The sequence below is a fragment of the Balaenoptera musculus genome, chromosome 12 (assembly GCF_009873245.2).
Source record: "Balaenoptera musculus isolate JJ_BM4_2016_0621 chromosome 12, mBalMus1.pri.v3, whole genome shotgun sequence".
In the NCBI taxonomy this organism is placed as follows: domain Eukaryota; kingdom Metazoa; phylum Chordata; class Mammalia; order Artiodactyla; family Balaenopteridae; genus Balaenoptera; species Balaenoptera musculus.
Genome location: NC_045796.1, coordinates 50,216,322 through 50,237,589, shown reverse-complemented (window position 1 = coordinate 50,237,589; position 21,268 = coordinate 50,216,322). Strand labels below are relative to the sequence as shown.

Sequence of the window (21,268 nt, the reverse complement as noted above, 5' to 3'; positions counted from 1 at the left end):
TCGATAGTCGGTAATGGCCTATATGGGAAAAGAATCTAAAAAAGAGTGGATATATGTATATGTATACATGATTCACATTGCTGTACACCTGGAACTAACACAACATTATAAATCAGCTATACTCCAATAAAAATTTTAAAAAATATTTAGAGATTCTGCAGATTAAGGTGAGGCTCCTGATGTAGTGGGTTAAAGAATTAATTTTTCATCTCTGGAGACTTGGGTTCAAACCTCACTGAACCCACAAGAGAAAACAGGTTTTGTGGCCTCAGTCCATCCCACAATTTGTCAACACCCAGCAGGAGCAAAATCCTTCCTGAAAGCCATTAATCAAAGAAACTGGAGTCATCAGAGCTTAGGATTTATGGGATGTGGGGAAGCTAAGAGGCTACAGGTGACACTATCAGCCTAGTTAGAAATGGGATCTAGGACACAGGCTCAAAGGTGGATAAAGGTACAGATGATAACACTGTCTATACTTCCACTTCCCCCTCCTCCACCTCTGGCAACCACCCATCTACATTGTATCTCTGGAGCTTTACTCATTCTGGACATTTCACATAAATGGAATCATACAATGTAAAAAAAAAAGAAAAAAAATTTCTGTTAAATCAAAAAAAAAATATTTAGAGATTCTGAAGGTAAAAAAAATTAACATTTGTTTTGATGAAAGGGTAAGCTGGGACGAAGTGAGAGAGTGGCATTGACATATATACACTACCAAATGTAAAATAGATAGCTAGTGGGAAGCAGCCGCACAGCACAGGGAGATCAGCTCAGTGCTCTGTGACCACCTAGGAGGGTGGGATAGGGAGGGTGGGAGGGAGACGCAAGAGGGAGGGGATATAAAAAAATTTTTTTTAATTAACATTTGTTTTGATAGATTAAAAGGTTAATTAATATTTATATACTGGTTATAAAATTTAAGTTAAATCTGTACATATTCTACATCTTGAAATCATAGTTAGGTTTTATCCAAATCTATTTGTTAACAAGAACACAGAGCTTTTCTATAAAATTGAAAGTTTTTTTTCATAATTCTAAAGATTGTTGGCATGTAACCTTGAAACTAGACATATTTGTTATTGTAAATTTTGTTAAATGCAGAAAAATTAAATGCTCAGGTAAAGGTGAAAACTATGTTTGCCATGGGAGGTTGATCCCACAGAGCCTTGCAGAGATTGACCTTCTGCTCATAATTGCCCTGATCTAGTTCTAATCATTCAATCTGTACAACAGTGCTGTGTAGAACCTCTTTTTATTTTATTAATTAATTAATTTATTTATTTTTGGCTGTGTTGGATCTTCGTTGCTGAGGGTGGGCTTTCTCCAGTTGCGGCGAGCAGGGGCTACTCTTTATTGCGGTGTGCGGGCTTCTCACTGCGGTGGCTTCTCTTCTGATGGAGCAGGGGCTCTAGGCACACGGGCTTCAGTAGTTGCAGCACAGGCTCAGTAGTTGTGGCTCGTGGGCTGTACAGCGCAGGCTCAGTAGTTGTGGCGCACGGGCTTGGATGCTCCGTGGCATGTGGGATCTTCCCAGACCAGGGCTCGAACCCGTGTCCCCTGCATTGGCAGGCAGATTCTTAACCACTGCGCCACCAGGGAAGCCCTGTAGATCCTCTTAAAGGTAAATAAATGTATTCCTCACTGTAGGAATTTATTTTATAAATAAAATAAACTCCAACATACTTTAGAACATAGTGCACAGTTTTTATTTTCTTTGACATACAATATATTACAGCAGAAGCACTCTTAACCTGTCTCTATAAAACCCACTTGTCAGATGAACTGACACTCAGTATTTACTCTACCTGTGCACTCCTGCTGCTACCAGTTTAGTCATATTTTTACCAGGAGTCATTTGATTTGTTCCCAAACCAGTTTATATCAGTGGTACAAGTTACTGAAATTATATAATTTAATTAAAATTTATGTAAAATTATGAAATCTGTGCACAGAAAGAAAACGGGTTCTCTTTTCTATAAAAACCAAGTTGAGAAAAGCTAGGTGCTATTTTTAAATACTGTTGCGTTAGGCATGGGTGAAGTAACTGTAAAAGAGAATAACAAAATCACTAAAATCTAGAGATGTTCTGCACTCAGATTGCTTCACAGGTGTCAAATTCTTGCTCTACTTTAAAGAAACCAAAACTGAAAATGGTGGGTGATGCAGTTCAGATGGGTTTTTGCAAGAAAGACCAGAACTCCAGCAGGGGATCATACTCACAACAAAAAACTGGCAAAAGAATGCACTTGCATATGTTTTAAGTTAAAATAGGCTGTGTGTATACTTTTGGGGATTCTCTATTTTAACCACCTTCTATATAACTAACCAATTACTGTGAATTGGTGACTATGGATATGGGTCCACTTGCTAATTATATCGTTTTAGAGATTCCATAAGTGCACAGTTAGAGAGTGCAACATTACCAATTAGCTTAGATGCTGGACTAATGATGGTACATAGCTGGAGAAATATAAACCTAAAGCAGGACTGTACACAAGGCAGAAGACCGGAAGAGATGACCCATAACATAATAAACATAAGCTTCTCAGGAGGCTATGAATTTTTCTGCCTTAAAAAATTTTTTTAGCATTCAATATTTTAACAGCATAGAACACGCACTTATTTACAAATGAAAAAACATAAAGATCAATACCAGGGAGGAACCATTGGCCGCTATCCTGAAAACAAAACATGGCTCTTCTTCAAGGTGTAGCCTGAGACCCAGGACAGCAGAAGAGGCCATCAGTAGGACTGTACCTCTCAGCACCGTATTTCAACACCAGGCCCCGCCTGGGCTGGTCCCGACTCTACAGGCTGTTAACCAGGACTCTGAGCTCCACCTTCTGAGGGAGCTCAGCCCAGCCAGCAGCGAGATGATTCCAGCAGACAAAAGCCCATCACACGGGGGGCACCCCCTCAGTTAGAGATGAACACTAGTTATTGAAACATTTATCCCAACTTTAGGAATCAACCGTCCCAATCATAATTGAACCTGTCTTAACAGCCTCATGCCTCCCTCAGGGAGGAGGTCTAGGGTAAGGGAGGCTGAGGCATCTGTATTCTGAAAAACGCCATGAGTGATTCTGATCCACTCTCAAAAGAAGAATTTTTGTGAGGCCCATGAACCCCCTGAAATCAACTGTAAACAAATGTGTATGCAAACAGATGTTCAGTATTCTGGAATGCTTATCCATAGCTTTCATCTAATTGTTTTCATCAAATTTTCATAACTCAAAAATTGTGAAGGCTCATTGTTCTGAACTCGATTCGAGTCTTCACCGCACTAGTTGTCTACACAATCCAGAGGAAATCTGAGAAGCAGCCGAAGACAAGCATTCCCTGTACAGAGCCTTCCTGTTATATTTCTTTTTTGCTCTAATTTTTTTTCCTCCAAACTCCAATCTGTTCCTATTTCTTCACTTCTATTTTTAAACTGAAAATTTTTGGCTTCAAAATAACTATAATCTAAGAACTCCTCCGATAAAAGACACAGAAAATTAAATTTCCTATTTCCCTTACTCCACTTCTCCCACTCTTACATGGTTTTGTTATTGAAACTTTTTTTAAAACCTTAAGAGAACTTTTGCTCTGTTTTTCCTATTAGGTTAATGACTTGACCAAACATATGTGCCTTTATTTTAATTATCAGCGTCCTGGCTTGCCTATATTTTTAAAATAACAAATTATACATAGAGATAGTACTCATAACAAGGAAGGATACAATGTTGTATATGTTAAACAGGCTCAGATCTGTGCTGGTGGTTTGCTTTTATAAATAAGAACATTCTCTGTCCAGGAGGAAGGCCTAGGCACTCAGATTTTCCAAAACCATTCTCTGTATCCAGGGTACCCAAATAAATTCAAGCACTTCAGTTTCAAAACTGATGTAGCTGTCTGCTCCTGACTGAGGTTAACGTCCTCTAAGTGCACATCAGTTAAATAAGCCATTTTTTACTATTTCTGTACAAAATGAATATTCACTATTCAAAAGAACATTACCTATCATAATTATATAATCAGTTCAAATTTGTTCTTAAGTAATGTAAGGCATGCTTGAAATTCCAACCTGATAAAATAGCTAAAAGTCAGCTTTAAAATACATTATTTGACTTGGAAAATATCTAAGAAGTCTTTGCATCAAACTTAACATCTACAATAGTCAACATATTTTTCTGAGATCCAGACTTCAGCATGGAGGTAGCCATAGTATATAGTAGAAACAATACTAAATATGACCTCAGCCAACTTGGGTTATAATCTCTGTTTACCTTGAACTAATTATTTAAACAGATTCCTTCTTGGTGGAATGGAAATGACAGCCATCTCACTCATAAAGCTACTATGAGAGCCACTTGGGATAACATGAGAGCAAGCCTTTGGAAGCTGGGGAGAGTTGTATAAAAGCAAGGTACTGGTATAACTGCTGTTCCCTTTAACACAAATGCCCTCCAAAATGTATAAGATGCTCCCTGCACACAAGTCATTACGAATGAGGTGACAAGGGTCCTGTGGGTGAAAATGAAAGTGAGAAAAAGAAAGAGGCAAGGTAACTGAAGTCCTAAGCAGGAGAACTCACTCATAGAAGAGGCGCAGTGGGCTGACCCGAGCTCGGCCACCTCTTTTGACAAACCCCCGGCGCTCTGGGTCAGAGCTCTGCGCAAAAAACTGATGCGCTAGGAGGCCAGCAAGCTCACAGTGATGGCAGCTTCAGCTTCCCCCTTATCTGGATTCCTAACGTGGGGCTGCATGTGTCTGATTCTGCAATGCGTCTGCCACGCCTGGGGAGCTGATGGGAGAGAGAGCACCATGCAGTTCACCAGCAGCAAGTGACCACTCCTGAGAGGCCAAGCCAGGTACTTCCTGGAGAAGCAAGCATGTGGACTCTGCCTTTCTGTTGAGCGTACCCATGCCAATTAGTGAGCACCATCAGGCTGGGGTCCCAGGGCTCTCTCACAGTTAATTTATCTTCATCCGGACAGAGCAAAGCATGTGGTTTCACACCTGCCATTCATTCCATGGGCTTCTGACAATTTTTTTTAACTGAGATATAATTCACACACCCTAAAATTTACCATTTTTAAGTGAACAATTAAGTGGCTTTTAAATATATACACAGATTAGGCAACCATCACCACTAATTCCATAATATTTTCATCACCTCAAAAAAAAAAAAAAAAAAAAAACCATTTCCAGTAGCAGCCATTTCACATTCCCCTCTTCCCCCAGTCCCCCTAGCAAACACTAATCTACTCCTGTCTCTATAGATTTGCCTATTCTGGTTATTTCATTAAAATGGAGTGATGCAACATGTGGCCTTTTGTGACTATTTTCTCTCACTTATCATGTTTTCAAGGTTCATCCACATCATAGCATGTATCAGGACTTCATGCTTTTTATAGCATGAATATTATTCCATGAATAATGATGAATAATATTCCATCATACAGATATACCACATTTTGTGAATGCATTCAATGGAAATTTGGGTTGCTTCCAACTTATGGCTATTATGAATAGTGCTGCTGTAAACATTTATTTATACTATTCATACAAGTTTTGGGCAAACATGTTTTCAATTCTCTTGATTATGTACCTAGGTGTGCCATTTCTGGGTCATTTCTGGGCACTCGTGAACCCTAAAGTTCATGTAAACTAATTTCCATGGCAGACAGAGGAAATATAGTTCACCAGGGATCCCAAAAGCCAAAGGAAGTAATGAAGACACGTATGAAGGAAAAAGGAAGTTCTGCATGAAGCAACATATTACTGTTCCCAAAATGTCACTAGTAATATATTTCCCCTATATCACAAAACAGCAGTAGCCACAGCCAGGATGAGGGGACCAGCACTGGACCTAAGCTGGCACAATCAACAGGTAATGAGTGCTTACTACATACATCCAAGGCACTGTGCTGAGCACATTATATAGACCGTCTAATAGTAGAGAGGATGTAGGAAACACGATTTTTGAAAACAAACACTGACTGCAACCAATTCTGCTTTCCTGCCAGAGTGGTATAATTCATCTCTATGCCAGGCCTGGAAGAAGAGGAGAAAACTAAATTGCCTGAGTAAGAAAATGACATGCATTTGGGATTTGTTTGCTGTAAGTTCAAGAGAATAGGATGGGAAGTGATGGTCTGAAGGCTTGAAAAATGGAAGAAAGGGATTGATGTGTAGATAAGAGAAGGCAGGATCAAGGGTATAGGAGCCTAAGAAGAAAAGAAAGCCAGTAAGAAATTCCCAATGGGCAAGAAATCTTTAATCAATTTTAAGTTGAATTTGTTTGGAACTTCATTGACATCTCTATTACCCTGAGACCTTCAGTAATGCCTGCATCATTCTGGGGGATAAAAGAAGTGGGCAGAGCAGAACAGAGAGGAGACAGCAGTGGCCAGAGGTAAAACACTGAGCTAGGAGAGTGATCAGAAAATGTAAGCCCCAGATATTATCAGAACACTGAGGGGAGGGAAGGTACTGGACCTCTCACAGCACATGGCTCAAACCATTTTAAGTATTAAACAAAGAGTGAACCCAGAAGCTGGAAAAAATATGGTCATCTGACTGTCATAATATAATCTCAACAAATCTATATGTGTGTTAGAAAAGGTGGGTAACAGGCAGTAGTAAGCAAACACCAGGATTTAAACCATTTTAACATTCACTGCATGGCAATGGTCTCAAAACAAAGACCTTGGACAACTATGATGACATTCCCATGAATGGTTACAGAGGACCAAAACACGTTCTCAGTATCCCTGTTGGAAGCCTAGGACCATTCTTCTCATGTTGCGGATGGCAAATCTAGCACAAGAGTCTCGTGTACTGGACTGGGGCAAATGTAGGTTGCCCTGAGGCTACTTCCACAGCAGGGGTTGGCAAATATTTTCTGTAAAGAGTCAGACAGTAAATATTTTAGACATTGCGAGCCAAGAGGCAAAATCAAGGATATTAAGTAGATTCTTACATAATAAGAGAGAAGATAAATTTCTACATTTTTATTGATAAAATTCAACATGTAATAAAAATTGTGCAGAATTTTCTGTAACATAGATATACTATATTACTTTTGGACAGTATTTTGCTTCATTTGGGTTCAAAGTTAGTGTTTCCTAACATCAAGTCAACTGCAAATGTTTATCTATAAAAACCATTCTTTACTCATGAGCCATACAAAAACAGGCACAGGCTGGATGTGGCTTCAACTCTCTGTAGTATAGTCACTGTTGTCTGAAGCAAAGTCAAGGCTGGGAGCTCTGTTCCAAGAGTCTGGGGTGTAAAGCCCTGACTCAGAAATTAGAGATCTGGAGGGGGCTTTAGAAAAGCTCTTGAAAGATCCAAATGTTCCTCAAACACATTGGTCTAGTACCCCAGCGGACTGAAATAACCGTTTTTTAGCCCTGTTTACTAAGCACCTGCTTTGTGCTGATGCTATCATTGTTTCTGGGGATAGAGTGGTGAGCAGAACAGATGAGCCCCCTACCTTCATAGGGGATGAGACTGCAAACAAGAATTAGAGAAGGAAAAAATATCAGAGAGTGGGAATGCCATAGAGAAAATAAGAGAAGGTATTAGAAGAGCAACTGCGATAGGGAGCTACTTTGGATAAAGTAGTTTAGTAAGGAGTTCCTTTTCCTCAACATTCTTATCAATCTGTTTTATCAGACATTTTGCACTGTTCCAATACGATTGGGGGTGAAATATAATCCCATTGTGTTTTGATTTGCTTCTTCTGCTTATTGGTAGGATTTATCATCTCTCTGTACTCACACTCTCTCTATCCATATTATAATTATATTATATTGTTATTTGATAGTTATATATGCGTTATATATATATATAAGTCTTCCAGGTTTCCTCTTCTGTTAACTCCTAGTTAATGCCCTGTTTGTTTTACTGTTCAGTTGTTTATCTTTTTTTCTTATTGTTTTGTTGGGTTTTTTTTAAACTTTGGAATATTAATCCTTTATTCGTGATATGCATTGCAGATATCCTCTCCCAGCCTATGACTTGCCTTTTAGCTCTGTGGTGTCTTTTGTTTACATGAAGATTTTAATTTTCAGCTGGTAAATGATCTATTTTATGTGAGACTTGGTTGTTAGCTGCCCATTTCATTGGGCAAATTGAAAGAGTCATGGATTGTGAGTTTAAACCTTCATCCCATCCCTTTTAGCTATGTCTTACTCACATTTATTAATGTCTCTAGCCTCAGCTCCCTCATCTGAAAAATAAGGACAATTCCTACCTCGCAGATTTTTTGTGAGAATTAAGTGAAAGAATACTAGCACAGTGGCCCCCTCCCACCCCACTCTTTTTTTTTCCCACACACACACACACACACACACTGTACTTTATTTTTACAAGAGATAAATAAACTGACACCAAGCACTGTAAATGGATGACCACAACAAAAGCAACAATGATTGCAATTACCAAACATGAAACACACTCATACTCCCCACCCCATTCTTAAACTGTAACCATCTTGAAGCCCTTACAGTCTGCAGAATACCACATGCAGGGTCAGCACTTAGATTTACTTTATTGTGTTGGTTAAATTGAGTTTGTCTTTAAAATGGATACAAAGTACCAAGTAGAATAATATGCACTTAATTATTAGACTACAATGTGGAAGACAGAACCAGAAAAACAGTTTAGCAATTAGCTCTTTAACCCACAATTACTCCAGTGGCCCCTCCTGAACTAAAGAAGCAGCAGAGTTACAGTAAGTGGCAGTTAATAGGAGATTTGTAAACATTCTTTTGAGTGAAAATTGTATTTCGAAAGCTTGGAAACACATTTTATACAGTCAACCCTAACATGGACCAAAATTATTTAACAGAGCAATGTTGTAAAAGATATTTGTAATTGGATTTAAGAGAAAAAAATCACAAACTGACATGAAAAAGTAAGTCTTAACAATTTTATAATAAGTGAGTTACATGAGGAATAAGTTTATAATAAAAATGCTAACAAAAATTTAATATTTACTTTAGCTTTTATTTCAGATTAAAAAAATTCCAGTACCTCTGATGGCTCAGCATATTATATATGCTTTAAATTTCAAGAATAATAAAAGAAGTATTAAAAATTCCAATGAATACTGTGCTTTATACCACACAGACACACGTGCCTATACCTTTTCGAGATTCAGGGGCTAGTGTCACAGCCAGCAATACGAGGCTGAACAGAGAATCTTCATTTACAGGACTATTTCCATAGGTCAGATGTTTTCACCTACTCACTCTCCTTTAACCTTCATGAGTTAAGTACTACTACATTTTTACAGAGGAGGAAACTAAAGTTCAGACAGGGTATGCCACGTGTCCACATCCAGTAAGTAGGGGAGCAGAATTTAAACTTCTGACCTCAAGTGTAAAATTACGAGCCCATCTTAGAGGTGAGGATGCATCATAATGAAGTGTTTTCATGACATTTGCAAATACAAGTAAATAAGTCTCCTAGGATCTCACGTGTTACTTGGCTTCTCTATATTCTACCCCAAAAATTGCTGAAAGAAGAGGCCTCCTTCCACATGTGACTGAATCCTTCTGCACTCAATGGGCATGTGTTTTGCTAATTAGGATTTTTAATTGATTTGTTGTGCTCCACTCAAAGTAGATGAAAAATAAACTAAAAATACTGTTGTCATTGTGTGCAATAGCCAACACTATACAACATGAATACTGTTTCTGATTTGTGGCCAGATTCTGAAAACAGGCTTGGAAGTCTTTCAGCTTGCTCTAACTAAAAATGAGTAAGCGATCGCCATGAAGATGCATTTAAACATGGAGTTTGATTCATCTCACCAGAGGCCTTCAGTTCATTTACACTCATGGCTTTATTTATTCAAATAACTTGCCCTTTTTCTCCCCAGAACTGCAGACCATCATCCCATCATTGCTCTGCACAAAGAATCTAACATAAACATGTCAACGAGAATCACTGTACTTAACAAACTCCAGGACATGCCACAGCACTGTTTATAAGATGTAAATCGCGTCTCGTTTTATTTCACTGTTCTGCTAAATTCAGATGTCTGCTTCATTTTAGATCTACGTCCCCTGAAAAGAGCCTCGCATGCTTTATTCAATACTGCCAAATGTGCAGATTCAGCGAGGCACTGGAAATGGCAAGCATGAAACATGACCTAGACGATGTCCATTTAGATACGGATGATTGAAGTGTTACTATAGTGTGGTGACCGTAAGTGCTGCTCACCAAACGGTTCCTGCCTCTCACTTCTGAGCACATGGCAGATCTCTGGCCTCCTGCACTGGGAAGGCCCAGCAAACAGCTCTGGTCATTGGATTGTGAGCAGGAGTGTTATATCTGGCTTTTGGCCAAGGGCATTTAACAATGCCACGCAAGACTCTCCAGAGCACTCACCGCTCTGCCGAGGCGACAGGCAATGTTCCAGACTGGGGTCCAGAGAGAGGATGAAGACAGCATAGAGCAGCACCCCACTCCTGCCAACCAGCAATGGATACGCAGCAGAAGCAAGAAACAAACCTTTGTTGGTAAGAGCCCTGAGATTTGAGGGTTGTTTGTGATCACAGCATAGACTGGCCTCCCCTGCCCGATACCCTAGACAAATGGTGCCGTGAAAAAGGGCTTGGTGTTTCTAGTGATAAGTCAGCAGATTTGTATGATTTAGTATCTGGTGCTAAATGTTATTATCTTGTCAGGGAAAGGTCCCTTAGCCCATAGTTCACTTGGACCCCAGTCATCATGCTCCAAAATCTGAATTAAATAGAGCAAGCAAAATTGAAGAGGGAAAGCTACAGTTGTAACCTTCCAAACCGCCAACTCTAATTTACTGATCTGCCAAGGTTCTTGGTTGTAAACAACAGAAACCACTCTGGCTAGTTAAGTAGAAAAGGAATTAAAGATTTATTAGCTTACAGAATCTCAAGGGCAGGAGGAACACCACCGTGGACACCAGTGTAGACCGCACTACCCCACCACTGGGCACAGACACCACGGCTCATTTCACCACCCTAGGCACTGATGCCTCTGCTAGAACCTGGAGCTCTGTGATCCTTGTGCTGAAGCTTGTTTCTTCAAATCTCTGAAGCACAATCCAAACTCTCATGCAGGTGTATGTGAATGGTGAAGCCTAGGTCACAAGAATGACCTTTAGGGCCAAGGAAATTTATTTTTTACCTTTTTCTTAGAAAGGTGGAGAATTCCTCAAACACAGGAAGGGAATTCAAAGGTGTGGCCAAAAAGAATGATAAACACCCATTACATCTTTGGTAGTGGGTGATACAGATAACTAACGTATTCAATACTCATTTTAGTCCATAATCAAGTTCCGAGAGCTGTCCTGGTTTCTGCAGCTCTTTCTTCAGTTCTACCCTAGCACCCTTCCAATGAATCCCTGTTTTTACTAGTTTCAGTTGGGTTCTGTCACTTGCAACCTAGAGAGTCCTGATACAGAAGCAATCATATGTTAAAGAATCCCAAACTAACCAGTTGCAAAAAGGGTTATAAATATTCAGACGCGGGGCTTCCCTGGTGGCGCAGTGGTTGAGAATCTGCCTGCCAATGCAGGGGACACGGGTTCGAGCCCTGGTCTGGGAGGATCCCACATGCCGCGGAGCAACTAGGCCCGTGAGCCACAATTGCTGAGCCTGCGCGTCTGGAGCCTGTGCTCCGCAACAAGAGAGGCCGCGATAGTGAGAGGCCCGCGCACCGCAATGAAGAGTGGCCCCCACTTGCCGCAACTATAGAAAGCCCTCACACAGAAACGAAGACCCAACACAGCCATAAATAAATAAATTAAATAAATTAAAAAAAAAAAAAAATTCAGACGCTCTGAAGAATTTTTCAGATCTTTTTTGCAAAGTAACTTTCTGAACTGACAGACAAAAAATCAAAGAACATAAAACTCTAACTTTGGTTTGAGAACCCTAATGGGGATCACGGGCTGAATATTGATTATATTTCCCTTCTCCACAAAAGTCCTCACAAATAACGTTTTACTTGAAAAGAAGGGACTTCCCTGGTGGTCCAGTGGTTAAGACTCTGTGCTTACAATGCAGGGGGCGCGGGTTTGAGACCTGGCTGTCCAGTGGTTAAGACTCTGTGCTTACAATGCAGGGGGCACGGGTTTGATCCCTGGTTGGGGAACTAAGATCCCACATGCCGCGTGGCACGGCCAAAAAAATATATATATATTGCATAAGTATAGGTCTTGTGTATATATACCAAACTGAATAAAAAATCAGAAGTATGCACAAGGTACCAACTTATTGCTGAGTGCTACCTGGAAGTAAGGTTATCTTTAACAGTTTTAAATAGAGAAACAGTTAACCAATAAAGAAATACACACACACAGAGGCACAGAGGCTAAGCTCTGAGATTATTTTTTTAAAAAAAGACCTACACTCTATTTCTAGGTGCTCAGAAAGTTTCTCCTTTCTCTAAGAATGGCTCCCTGCACAGGGACGGGGGCTGCTGGGCTATATTTGTGGCCTGTGGTTAGCGCTGGCTGACCCAAGGTGAGTATCTAAGAGACCAAGCCCAGGAGTTGAGGGAGGTGAGTCTTATTGTGGTGGCCCTGGAGGGAGAAGCCCAAGGAAAGCTGGGAATTCTAGAGTAACCTATTCTTTCTCTCCTCAACAGCATGATCATTTAACTCTTCCTCCAATTCAGTGGTAAATTCCCAAGTTTCAATACATTTATTAATTCTTTTTTTTTTTTTTTGCTTTTTTGCTTAAGCTAGGCCAGAGTCCATCTTTCTTGTTTATAACCAAAAGAATATTGTATTAACTAAGTACACTCCCCTATAATCTTACTCTCCCCAATAGCCAACTCTACCCTTAGGTAACTCAACTCTCTTGACTAGGAATGACTTAAAAGGACCTTCAGCTTCTGTGTATCTAGTACTTATGTGCCATGCTACCATTGAGCTTAGCAGCATTAACCTCGCTTGTCACTTTTTAGGAAAAACAATTGCAATTTTTTTTTTAAATAATAGTTTTAATTTAATTTTTTTTTACATCTTTATTGGAATTTAATTGCTTTACAATGGTGTGTTAGTTTCTGCTTTATAACAAGGTGAATCAGCTATACATATACATATATCCCCGTATCTCCTCCCTCTTGCGTCTCCCTCCCACCCTCCCTACCCCACCCCTCTAGGTGGTCACAAAGCACCGAGCTGATCTCCCTGTGCTATGCGGCTGCTTCCCACTAGCTATCTATTTTACATCTGGTAGTGTATATATGTCCATGCCACTCTCTCACTTCGTCCCAGCTTACCCTTCCCCCTCCCCAAGTCCTCAAGTCCATTCTCTACGTTTGCGTCTTTATTCCTGTCCTGCCCCTAGGTTCTTCAGAACCTTTTTTTTTTTTAGATTCCATATATATGTGTTAGCATACGGTATTTGTTTTTCTTTTTCTGACTTACTTCACTCTGTATGACAGTCTCTAGGTCCATCCACCTCCCTGCAAATAACTCACTTTCACTTCTTTTTATGGCTGAGTAATATTCCATTGAATATATGTTCCACATCTTCTTTATCCATTCATCTGGACAATTGCAAATTTTGACATCTGGCTCAGAGGTTGAAACTTCAAATGCCTTCACAGATCAGACAGATAATATAAAGGGAGACAGTGCTGAACTGGACTCCACTGGACACTATATGCCATATCTGAAGATATTTATGTTTAGATACTTAAAAACACCGTGTGGCTCAAACAAAATTCTTCACGGGTCCAATATACCTCCTTCAGCCATAAACTAACAAGCCACCATGCTATTAGTTTAAATTACATATGGTTCTAGACTAGAAGGCTAAAACTCAATTTTGTTTCAATCATTTGAGCAGGATAAAAATGCTTCTTGGACAGCAAATTTTCCCACCCTGTTTTAGCAGAAAACTCTACAGGTCATTAATGGGATTGATGTGAGGTATCTAAGAGGATTCAAGGGCTGCTTTTAAGAGAAGCTTATCAACGCTAGTGTCTCATGGTAAATGAAGCAGGTACCTGTTACTTTCTATGAATCACAGAATAAAGAGCCAAACTCCTTATAAGGACTCCAAAGGTGTCATAACACAGATGGAAAAAAATCAAATGTCTACCACTCTTAACAGTCTCCAGTTTAACTACACAGCTCTGATTCTCTTCACAGACCAAAAATGAAATCCAATTCGAGAAAACCAATAAGGCTTTCTGTTCCTTGGAGAAAATGAACTGGACAAATTGCACACAAAAAAACCTAAAATCTCCACCACCAATTGTTGAAAACAGTGGGGCCTCCATTAGCAGTTTCTTTGCCCACAGAATGCTCTCTGAGGAACTGCAGGGTTTGGAAGGAGTGCAGAAGCCTATGCTCCACCTACCGCACATCAAAGTTTTCATCAGAACATGCTTTTCTTTGCGAAACTAAGCAACTGCTTTTTCACACCCACATATTGCTGGAGCACATTCAATTACCCTAAACGACTGTTTAAAATGAAAATGCTTTGCCTCCTGAGGACAATGTGAGAGGATTAATTAATGTTGTTCTTGAAGGACAGGAGTGTAGGGATACAGCAGAAACCTAAGTAGCTGGAAACTACTGCTGGGCCATATTTTACAAGCAATTCAAACCTACCTTCAAGTATTTTGTAAAGAATAATAATGTTTAAGGCAGTTGGATATATCAAGGGGCATACTATGCCATTTTTCCTCCTTCTTCTTGATGACAATCATGGAATTAGAAAACTAAGAGGATAACAGGAAGTGATGAAGAAAGACTAACTTTTGCCATATGGTTTTTCAGGAGAAGAGGAAACAGCACTTTTTTTCCCCTGACATGTTGTTCCAAAGGATCTGTAACTAACAAACCAAGCCAGCACATTGCTGGGTTCTGTAGGCCTGTGACTCAGAAGTCACTTTTCTACCCCACATATTAAATGTCAAGCAAAATACATCTGATAAGAGAGAAGAAACTTTCTTCAGGAAGCTTGGCTCCTGTATGACTACTGATGAAACAAAATTCATATTTTAAGGCAATACGAGAAAAATTTAAACATAAGATTCTTTTCTCTGCCTGTTTGGACCTCCTCCCTTCCTTCCAGCGTGCATTGTGCATCTGCATTATGCATTAACCAGACCACCCCAATGGCAGAAATACCCGCTTAACCATAAAGATCAATTTTTCTTCTTCTGGAGCCAGCCATGTAATTCCTTAGAAGTTAAACTTCCTTTCTCAATCCTGTAAAAGGTCACGATGACCCACCACTCACCTTATACATGCAGACTCTTTGGTGAACTTTATGTACAATGTTAATATATCATTTCCCTAAAAGATAGCAACTGGTAAAGAACAGACTGGGTCAGATGACCTGGGGAGATATTGGGCCTCAACTAATGGAAATTCTTAGCTTAAATACTTACTTAGGACCTTATTAATGTCACTAGCTATATTACTTGTATTCTGCCTATTTTACAAGATAATTGCTTCTTGTACTGCCAAATGTATGATGGAGCCTCCAATAAAATTAATGATGATTAGGCAACTTGAAACGATTGACCAAATATATAGTCCTATAAGATCAAAGATTGTAATAGTGTAACTCTAGATATAAGAAAAAGCAACAACAGGCAAGCATTTCCTAGACTATAACAGATTAGTAAGACAGGTGGTCCAGAGGCTTTTGACTATTGTTAACAGGGCCTAGTCTAGTAATAGCATGTTGAATAGCCTATCAACGAAATCCTTGACTGACCTGGGAATGCGCATTCCTAGTGCTGTGAGACAAATTGATCACGAAATGCCTCCCAAACCTTGGTCAAAATTAAGACCAAAAGGGAGGGGATTGTAAAATAAAGTATGTTGCCCACCATCTAGTTCTACAAGAATCAAGTCATTAGCCACTGCAGTCGCTGACCTACAATACACCCTGAGAAAGGAATTCTGGGCAAAATCAGGATGAGGCACTGTGCTCTGAGAAAACTGGCAGAATAGGCCTTCAGATAGATATTTTCAGGAGAAAATTCATGAACACAGTTTCTTTCATCTTCCCATATTTAGAAAAGCACTAAAACCATTAACTAAGATATCTGTTCCTTACGAATAATAGTAACCCTCCACCAAGTTGTGTGCTTGATTGCACTTAGCCCTTCTCTAAAATCACTTATATACTGGTCTCTCCCTTTACCTCTTTGGAACAGTTCTCAGAGCTCTCTGAGAGACTGTCTCCTGGGTTATAATCCTCAATTTGGCTCAAATAAAATTTTCCATTTATTTCTTACATAGACCACTGATTAATTATTTTGTCAACAGTACTTCTCCTGTGCATATGAGCCATATATTTTGCTGCTGTCTTTTAGGTGGATTGCCAACGTGTAAGAGAAGCATCTACCCAAGATTGTAGAAAAAAGCATAAATCATGAAGACCATCATCAGTCCTCTATTAACGCCCCCCAGAAGAACTTTACCCATGTAATCATAGTAAACGTCTGTTTAAGAAAAACCATAAAGAAACACAGAAAACAGAGAGAAAGGAAAGGAATGAAATAGAATTATAGTGATATTTGTAGGCTTAAAGCCTCTGTAATATACAAAATTATATGGGTTCCAGGGGAGTCCTAATCACATAGGACAGTATTTATCCATCATGTCTCATTTGCCCTCAATTCATAATGCTGTAAGATTAGAACCCCTGATGTGAAAGAGGATTTGCTATTTAGAGCTATTTCTTTCTTTCTTAGCTTGGTGAAAGAAGGGGATGAGAAAAGAGGAAAAGAATTATATGAGGACTACACTTCAGTTCTCTTTTTTATAATAGATTATTTTCTTTGAGAGAAGCATAAGCTATGATTAAAGTGGCAATATAATTGCTAAATTTTTGTGCCTGTAACACCTGCAAAGGAAGCACGTTGACAAGAAACACTCAGCAACCCAATTATTTCATGCAGGTTCTCATCCACCCAGAAAGCCATCCTCAAAATAGAATGGAACTTTTTCTCCTTCACCTATCTGGTAGGTGCCTACGGCAAAGTAACCAAGAACCTAAATAACATTATTTATCATTATCCTCAACAAACAAAATTTAAATAAAATAGGATCCAAGGAGTTTAACACATAACTTCCAAACTTTAATTATATCAATTATTTAACTGTGCATTCAGTTTATATTACACCTTGTCTTGATGGGAGGCTAAAAAGGAACAAGACTTGTTTCCCGAGAGATAAGGGACATTGCACTCTGTTCCCAGAAGTGGGAGAACAGATTAGGTAGCTGGTCTTTCCAGTTTTGAGGAACATTTTAATTCAACTGTGAAATAATGGAAAAATGAAATAAATTCAAGATTTCCACTATCTAGGAATTTGGGAACGTTAGAATGTATACCTTGAAAATAAGAAAATAAATAACTAAGTAGCTAGGGAAAAGAAAATCCAGGGAAATTTTTTTCTTTAAGAGACTAAAAACTAAAATAATACTTTAAAAATAGTAATTTTTAATTGTTATTTTCACTCAATTCTTTCTTATATATTTTTAACCAAAGACATTTAGAGTTATACGTAATAGGTTGAAATAATAAGATTCTTATTTTTTTTACTTATTGGTGTCTTGGGAGTAAGCATTTACTAAGGGTCACTTTGGGAAATGTGATCCTTTCCATCACAAACAACTGTGCAGACAAAACATTCAATCTGAAATAGATTATTAGGTCAAAACACGTACAAAGCAACTCACAAATCAGAATGCACTTCTGTTGTCTCCCAAACTGGCAAAGATCAGCAAGGAAGTAGGAATGATGAGTAAAGGTTTCCAGGCCACGATCCTTGACCTGAATGTTCAAGGGTGGAAAGGGCATGAATCATAGGAAAAAAGGATGGGGGTAAAAGAATCAGCGTAAACCAAAGGAATGTAAATAGGTTATAAAAAATGACATTTAGCAAATGGCTGAGGCTAAAGACTTGGGACAGATTAGTGAAAATTAAAGCTACCATTATTGAATGCTTACAACATGTAAGGTTCAATGCAAATATTTCCTTTTTTGGGCGGGAGGAGTATAGTTGTTTTACAATGTTGTGTTACTTTCTACTGTACAGCGAAGTGAATCAGCCATATGAATATTTCTTTTTTTTAAATTTAATTTTAATAAAGCTGAGCCCCAGGGCTCAGACTCAGATCTCTGTCTTTGTTATCCACCCTCACTGCCCAGATGATCTCCTGCAGTCTCATGGCTTTAAAAGGACCACTTGCACCCTGAGGACTCCCACACCTCTATCTTCAGCCTGGACACTTCCTCCACCTCCAGACTCATATGTCCAACTACCTAATTGACATTTCCACATGGATGTCCAAAGGATATCTCAAACTCAAGATGTTTAAAACAAAACTCCTGATTTCCATCCACTCCCCCAAAAACACAAAACTAAACAAACAAACAAAAAACCTACTCCTTTCTCATCTTCCTGCAAAATATATCCAATATTGGACCACTTCTCACACCTCCACTTCAACCATCCTATCTAAGCCACCACTATCTCCTGCAGGAATTACTACAGCAGCCTCCTAAAGGAGGTGGATTTCAACTTGCTCTCCAGTAGCCCTCTGAGTCTATGCATTTCAAACCTTTCCATTTGTAGGACAGGCTCCAGTTATCGATTCTGTCATCTGAAGTGGAGACTAATCATTTAAGAATGATTCTTGAACAGGTGAAACAGAAACAACAGAGGCTGAGAGCAGATGTGAAAGGGCAAGTGCAAGGTGGGATTGAGGGTGCCAAGGATGGAACATTTGAGGACATCCAGAGGGACAAAAGAAACTGAACTCCTAAGAAACATCAAATCCTAGGTCAAAGGTCCCCTCCGGGTTAGCCTTTCTTGACTCCCCAGGCAGAGTTCAAGACCTTAAATATAGCACTGGTCACAGTACTGGATGTCTGTGCCGTGTGCCTCCCCAACTAGACTCTGAGCTCATATTGTGCCCCCAGCGCCTGACGCAGCACTGGGGACCTGGTAAGCACTTGGCAAAAGAGTGCTGAAAAGCCTTTAGAAAAACATGGCATCATGGAAAGTGCGTTAGGAGCATGAAGAAAGAAGTGACTACATTTTTCTATAAAAGCAAATTAGGACTTTACATAGGAAATGAGGTTTCAGATACATATATATATATATATATATATATATATATCTGAGTTTATCCAGGAAGATAACACTGATGGCCTAGACAGGGGCAGCAGTGGTGTGGAAAGACAGAGGGCAAGGCTTGAAGAGGAAGTGAGGGAAAGGAAAACAGTAGAAGAAATTGGTGGACATGATATTGAAAAGTAAGGTAGAAGTTAAAGGAAGCAGCAGAGTCCAAGGAAGAGTTTTTCTCTCTCCCCAATAGTGGGGTGGTGGGGAAGCTGGAGGGATGCAGGGGGGCTGTTTAAAAGAAAAGAGGGAAAGCAAGGCAAAGGACGTTGTTAGGGTTGATGGGTATAAAGACCAGGCAAGCTCATACCTGCAGTTCTTAATCTTTTCACTCCCAAGTACCAAGTAAATTACGGAGCTCCAAGAGGTGGATAGGAAGCCAGAGGCTTAACAATCAGAGGTTAAAATTGAATAAGATAACTACTCAATGTGTGAGCCAAGAAGTTAATGAGGGAGGGAGACCAACACTGTTGGTGTTGTAAGAAAAACCCGGGTTATTACTACAGTCCTCCAAGTTCCAATTAACTCCCCATTAAGTGGTGCTGGGAACTCGACTTCTCACCCCGCGCCCAACACCCTGCCAAAGTCTGCGGTGAAATTCAAGGAAAATTCGGCTAAGTGAATCTTCATCACCACGATGAAGGCAGAATGGAAAAGCAATTCACAGTGGATACCCACACAGCTTTGTCCAGGCCTCAAGGAGAAAACGGGGAGAAGCACAAAACATCAACAAAACCACAACTCCTTTCTTTTCCTTGCCTTGTCCATCGCTCACGCCCTCCCTCCCTAAAATGTAAGCTCCTTGAGAGCAGGGCTTGGTCCTTCCCTCCTGGATGCCCGCATAGCAAGGGGCCTGGCACACAGTGGGCGCTCAGCAAATACTGGTTGAATATTGAATGAGGGCTCTGTAGCGAGGACCGGGAGGGGGAGCCGGGTCTAAGACCCAAGACTGCATCTTTTGCAACTGACCTTACGGCGGGGACGCCCGCGCGGAGAGCAGCAGCCCGGCTCCTGCGTCCCGCTCCCGCCGCCCCGCGGCGGCGCTCGGTGCCCGCTGCGCACGTAGGTCACCTGCCTCCGGCTGGCGCCGCGCCGCTGGGCCGGCGCGGGCGGCAGGGGCGGCTCGGGCGGTCGGGGGGCCGGGCCCGGCAGGCCGCTGCGGGCCGGAGGCTGGGCCCCGGCGCGCCGCAGCTCCGCGCAGAGCCGCAGGCCGAGCAGCAGAGCAGCGCCGAGCAGACAGCGGTGCAGGGCACCGCAGCCCCTCCCCGGTAGCCTCTCCCACGCCATGGCGGGCCGGGCCCGGGGTTGCGCTCCGCCGCCCGCACGCGCCGACCCGCAGCCCGGATGTGGCCCCTCGGGCCGAGCTGCCAACTGCGGCAACTCCCCCGCGGGCCGGGGCGCGGGCTCGGACCCGCCTCCCTTCCTCCGTCCAAGGAAGCCTCGGCGTAACCTTATCCAGCCCGGCCGAGAGCGCCTGGCTGGCAGGGGAGAGGGACGACGGGCCAGGAGGGGTCCCGGCGGCGCAGGCGACGCAGGCGGCTAGGCTAAGCCAGACTCCGGGCCCAGCTCCACCTTGAGGGTCCCGGAGGAGGCGCCCCCCAGCCCGGCCCCCGGAGCCTGAAAGCTACATAGCCAGAAAAAGCACGAAAAAAAAAAGTCCTAACGGGATCCTAGGCCATAACTTCATTTTCTAGTATTAGTGTTGTTGAAGAAACACAGGAGGAGGATAGGTGAGCTGACAGGTTTTGCTACAAGGAACAAGTTCTGATTGTCAAGCAGTTTGTGCCATTAAGCACATTATAAAAATACGTCACACTTATGCTCAGGTTTACAACTTCTCTCCCTCAAGAAAGAAGGGAAAGGGAGAGGAGAGAACAGCGCTGGATGCAGAATAATCAAAGTTATTCCATTTCTAAATTCTGCCCGAAGCCAACCCGTGCTTTCTCCTCGTGTTATGAAATGTGTGGGAGGTGAAGGAAGGGGGTGGCGGGGAAGCCAGCTAAGATATCTGACAGCAGGGAGAGAGAACAGAAGTTACCATGGCATGATGTAAATCAAATTAATTTAGCTCCAAACACACACCTCCCTGCTGTCTTGCAGAGAAAAAGAGGG

General features: G+C 41.1%; 1 protein-coding gene across 1 annotated transcript in view; it reads right to left on the bottom strand.

The window, feature by feature from the left end:
• The window catches only part of METTL24 (methyltransferase like 24), a 122,389-nt gene extending 101,615 nt beyond the window's left edge, over window positions 1-20,774 (bottom strand). Inside the window, exon 1 of the mRNA XM_036871091.1 lies at window positions 20,126-20,774. Within this exon, the coding sequence (XP_036726986.1) occupies window positions 20,126-20,443 (318 nt within the window). The 5' untranslated portion in view covers window positions 20,444-20,774. The remainder of the gene's footprint in view (window positions 1-20,125) is intronic.
• Window positions 20,775-21,268: the final 494 nt, after the last annotated feature.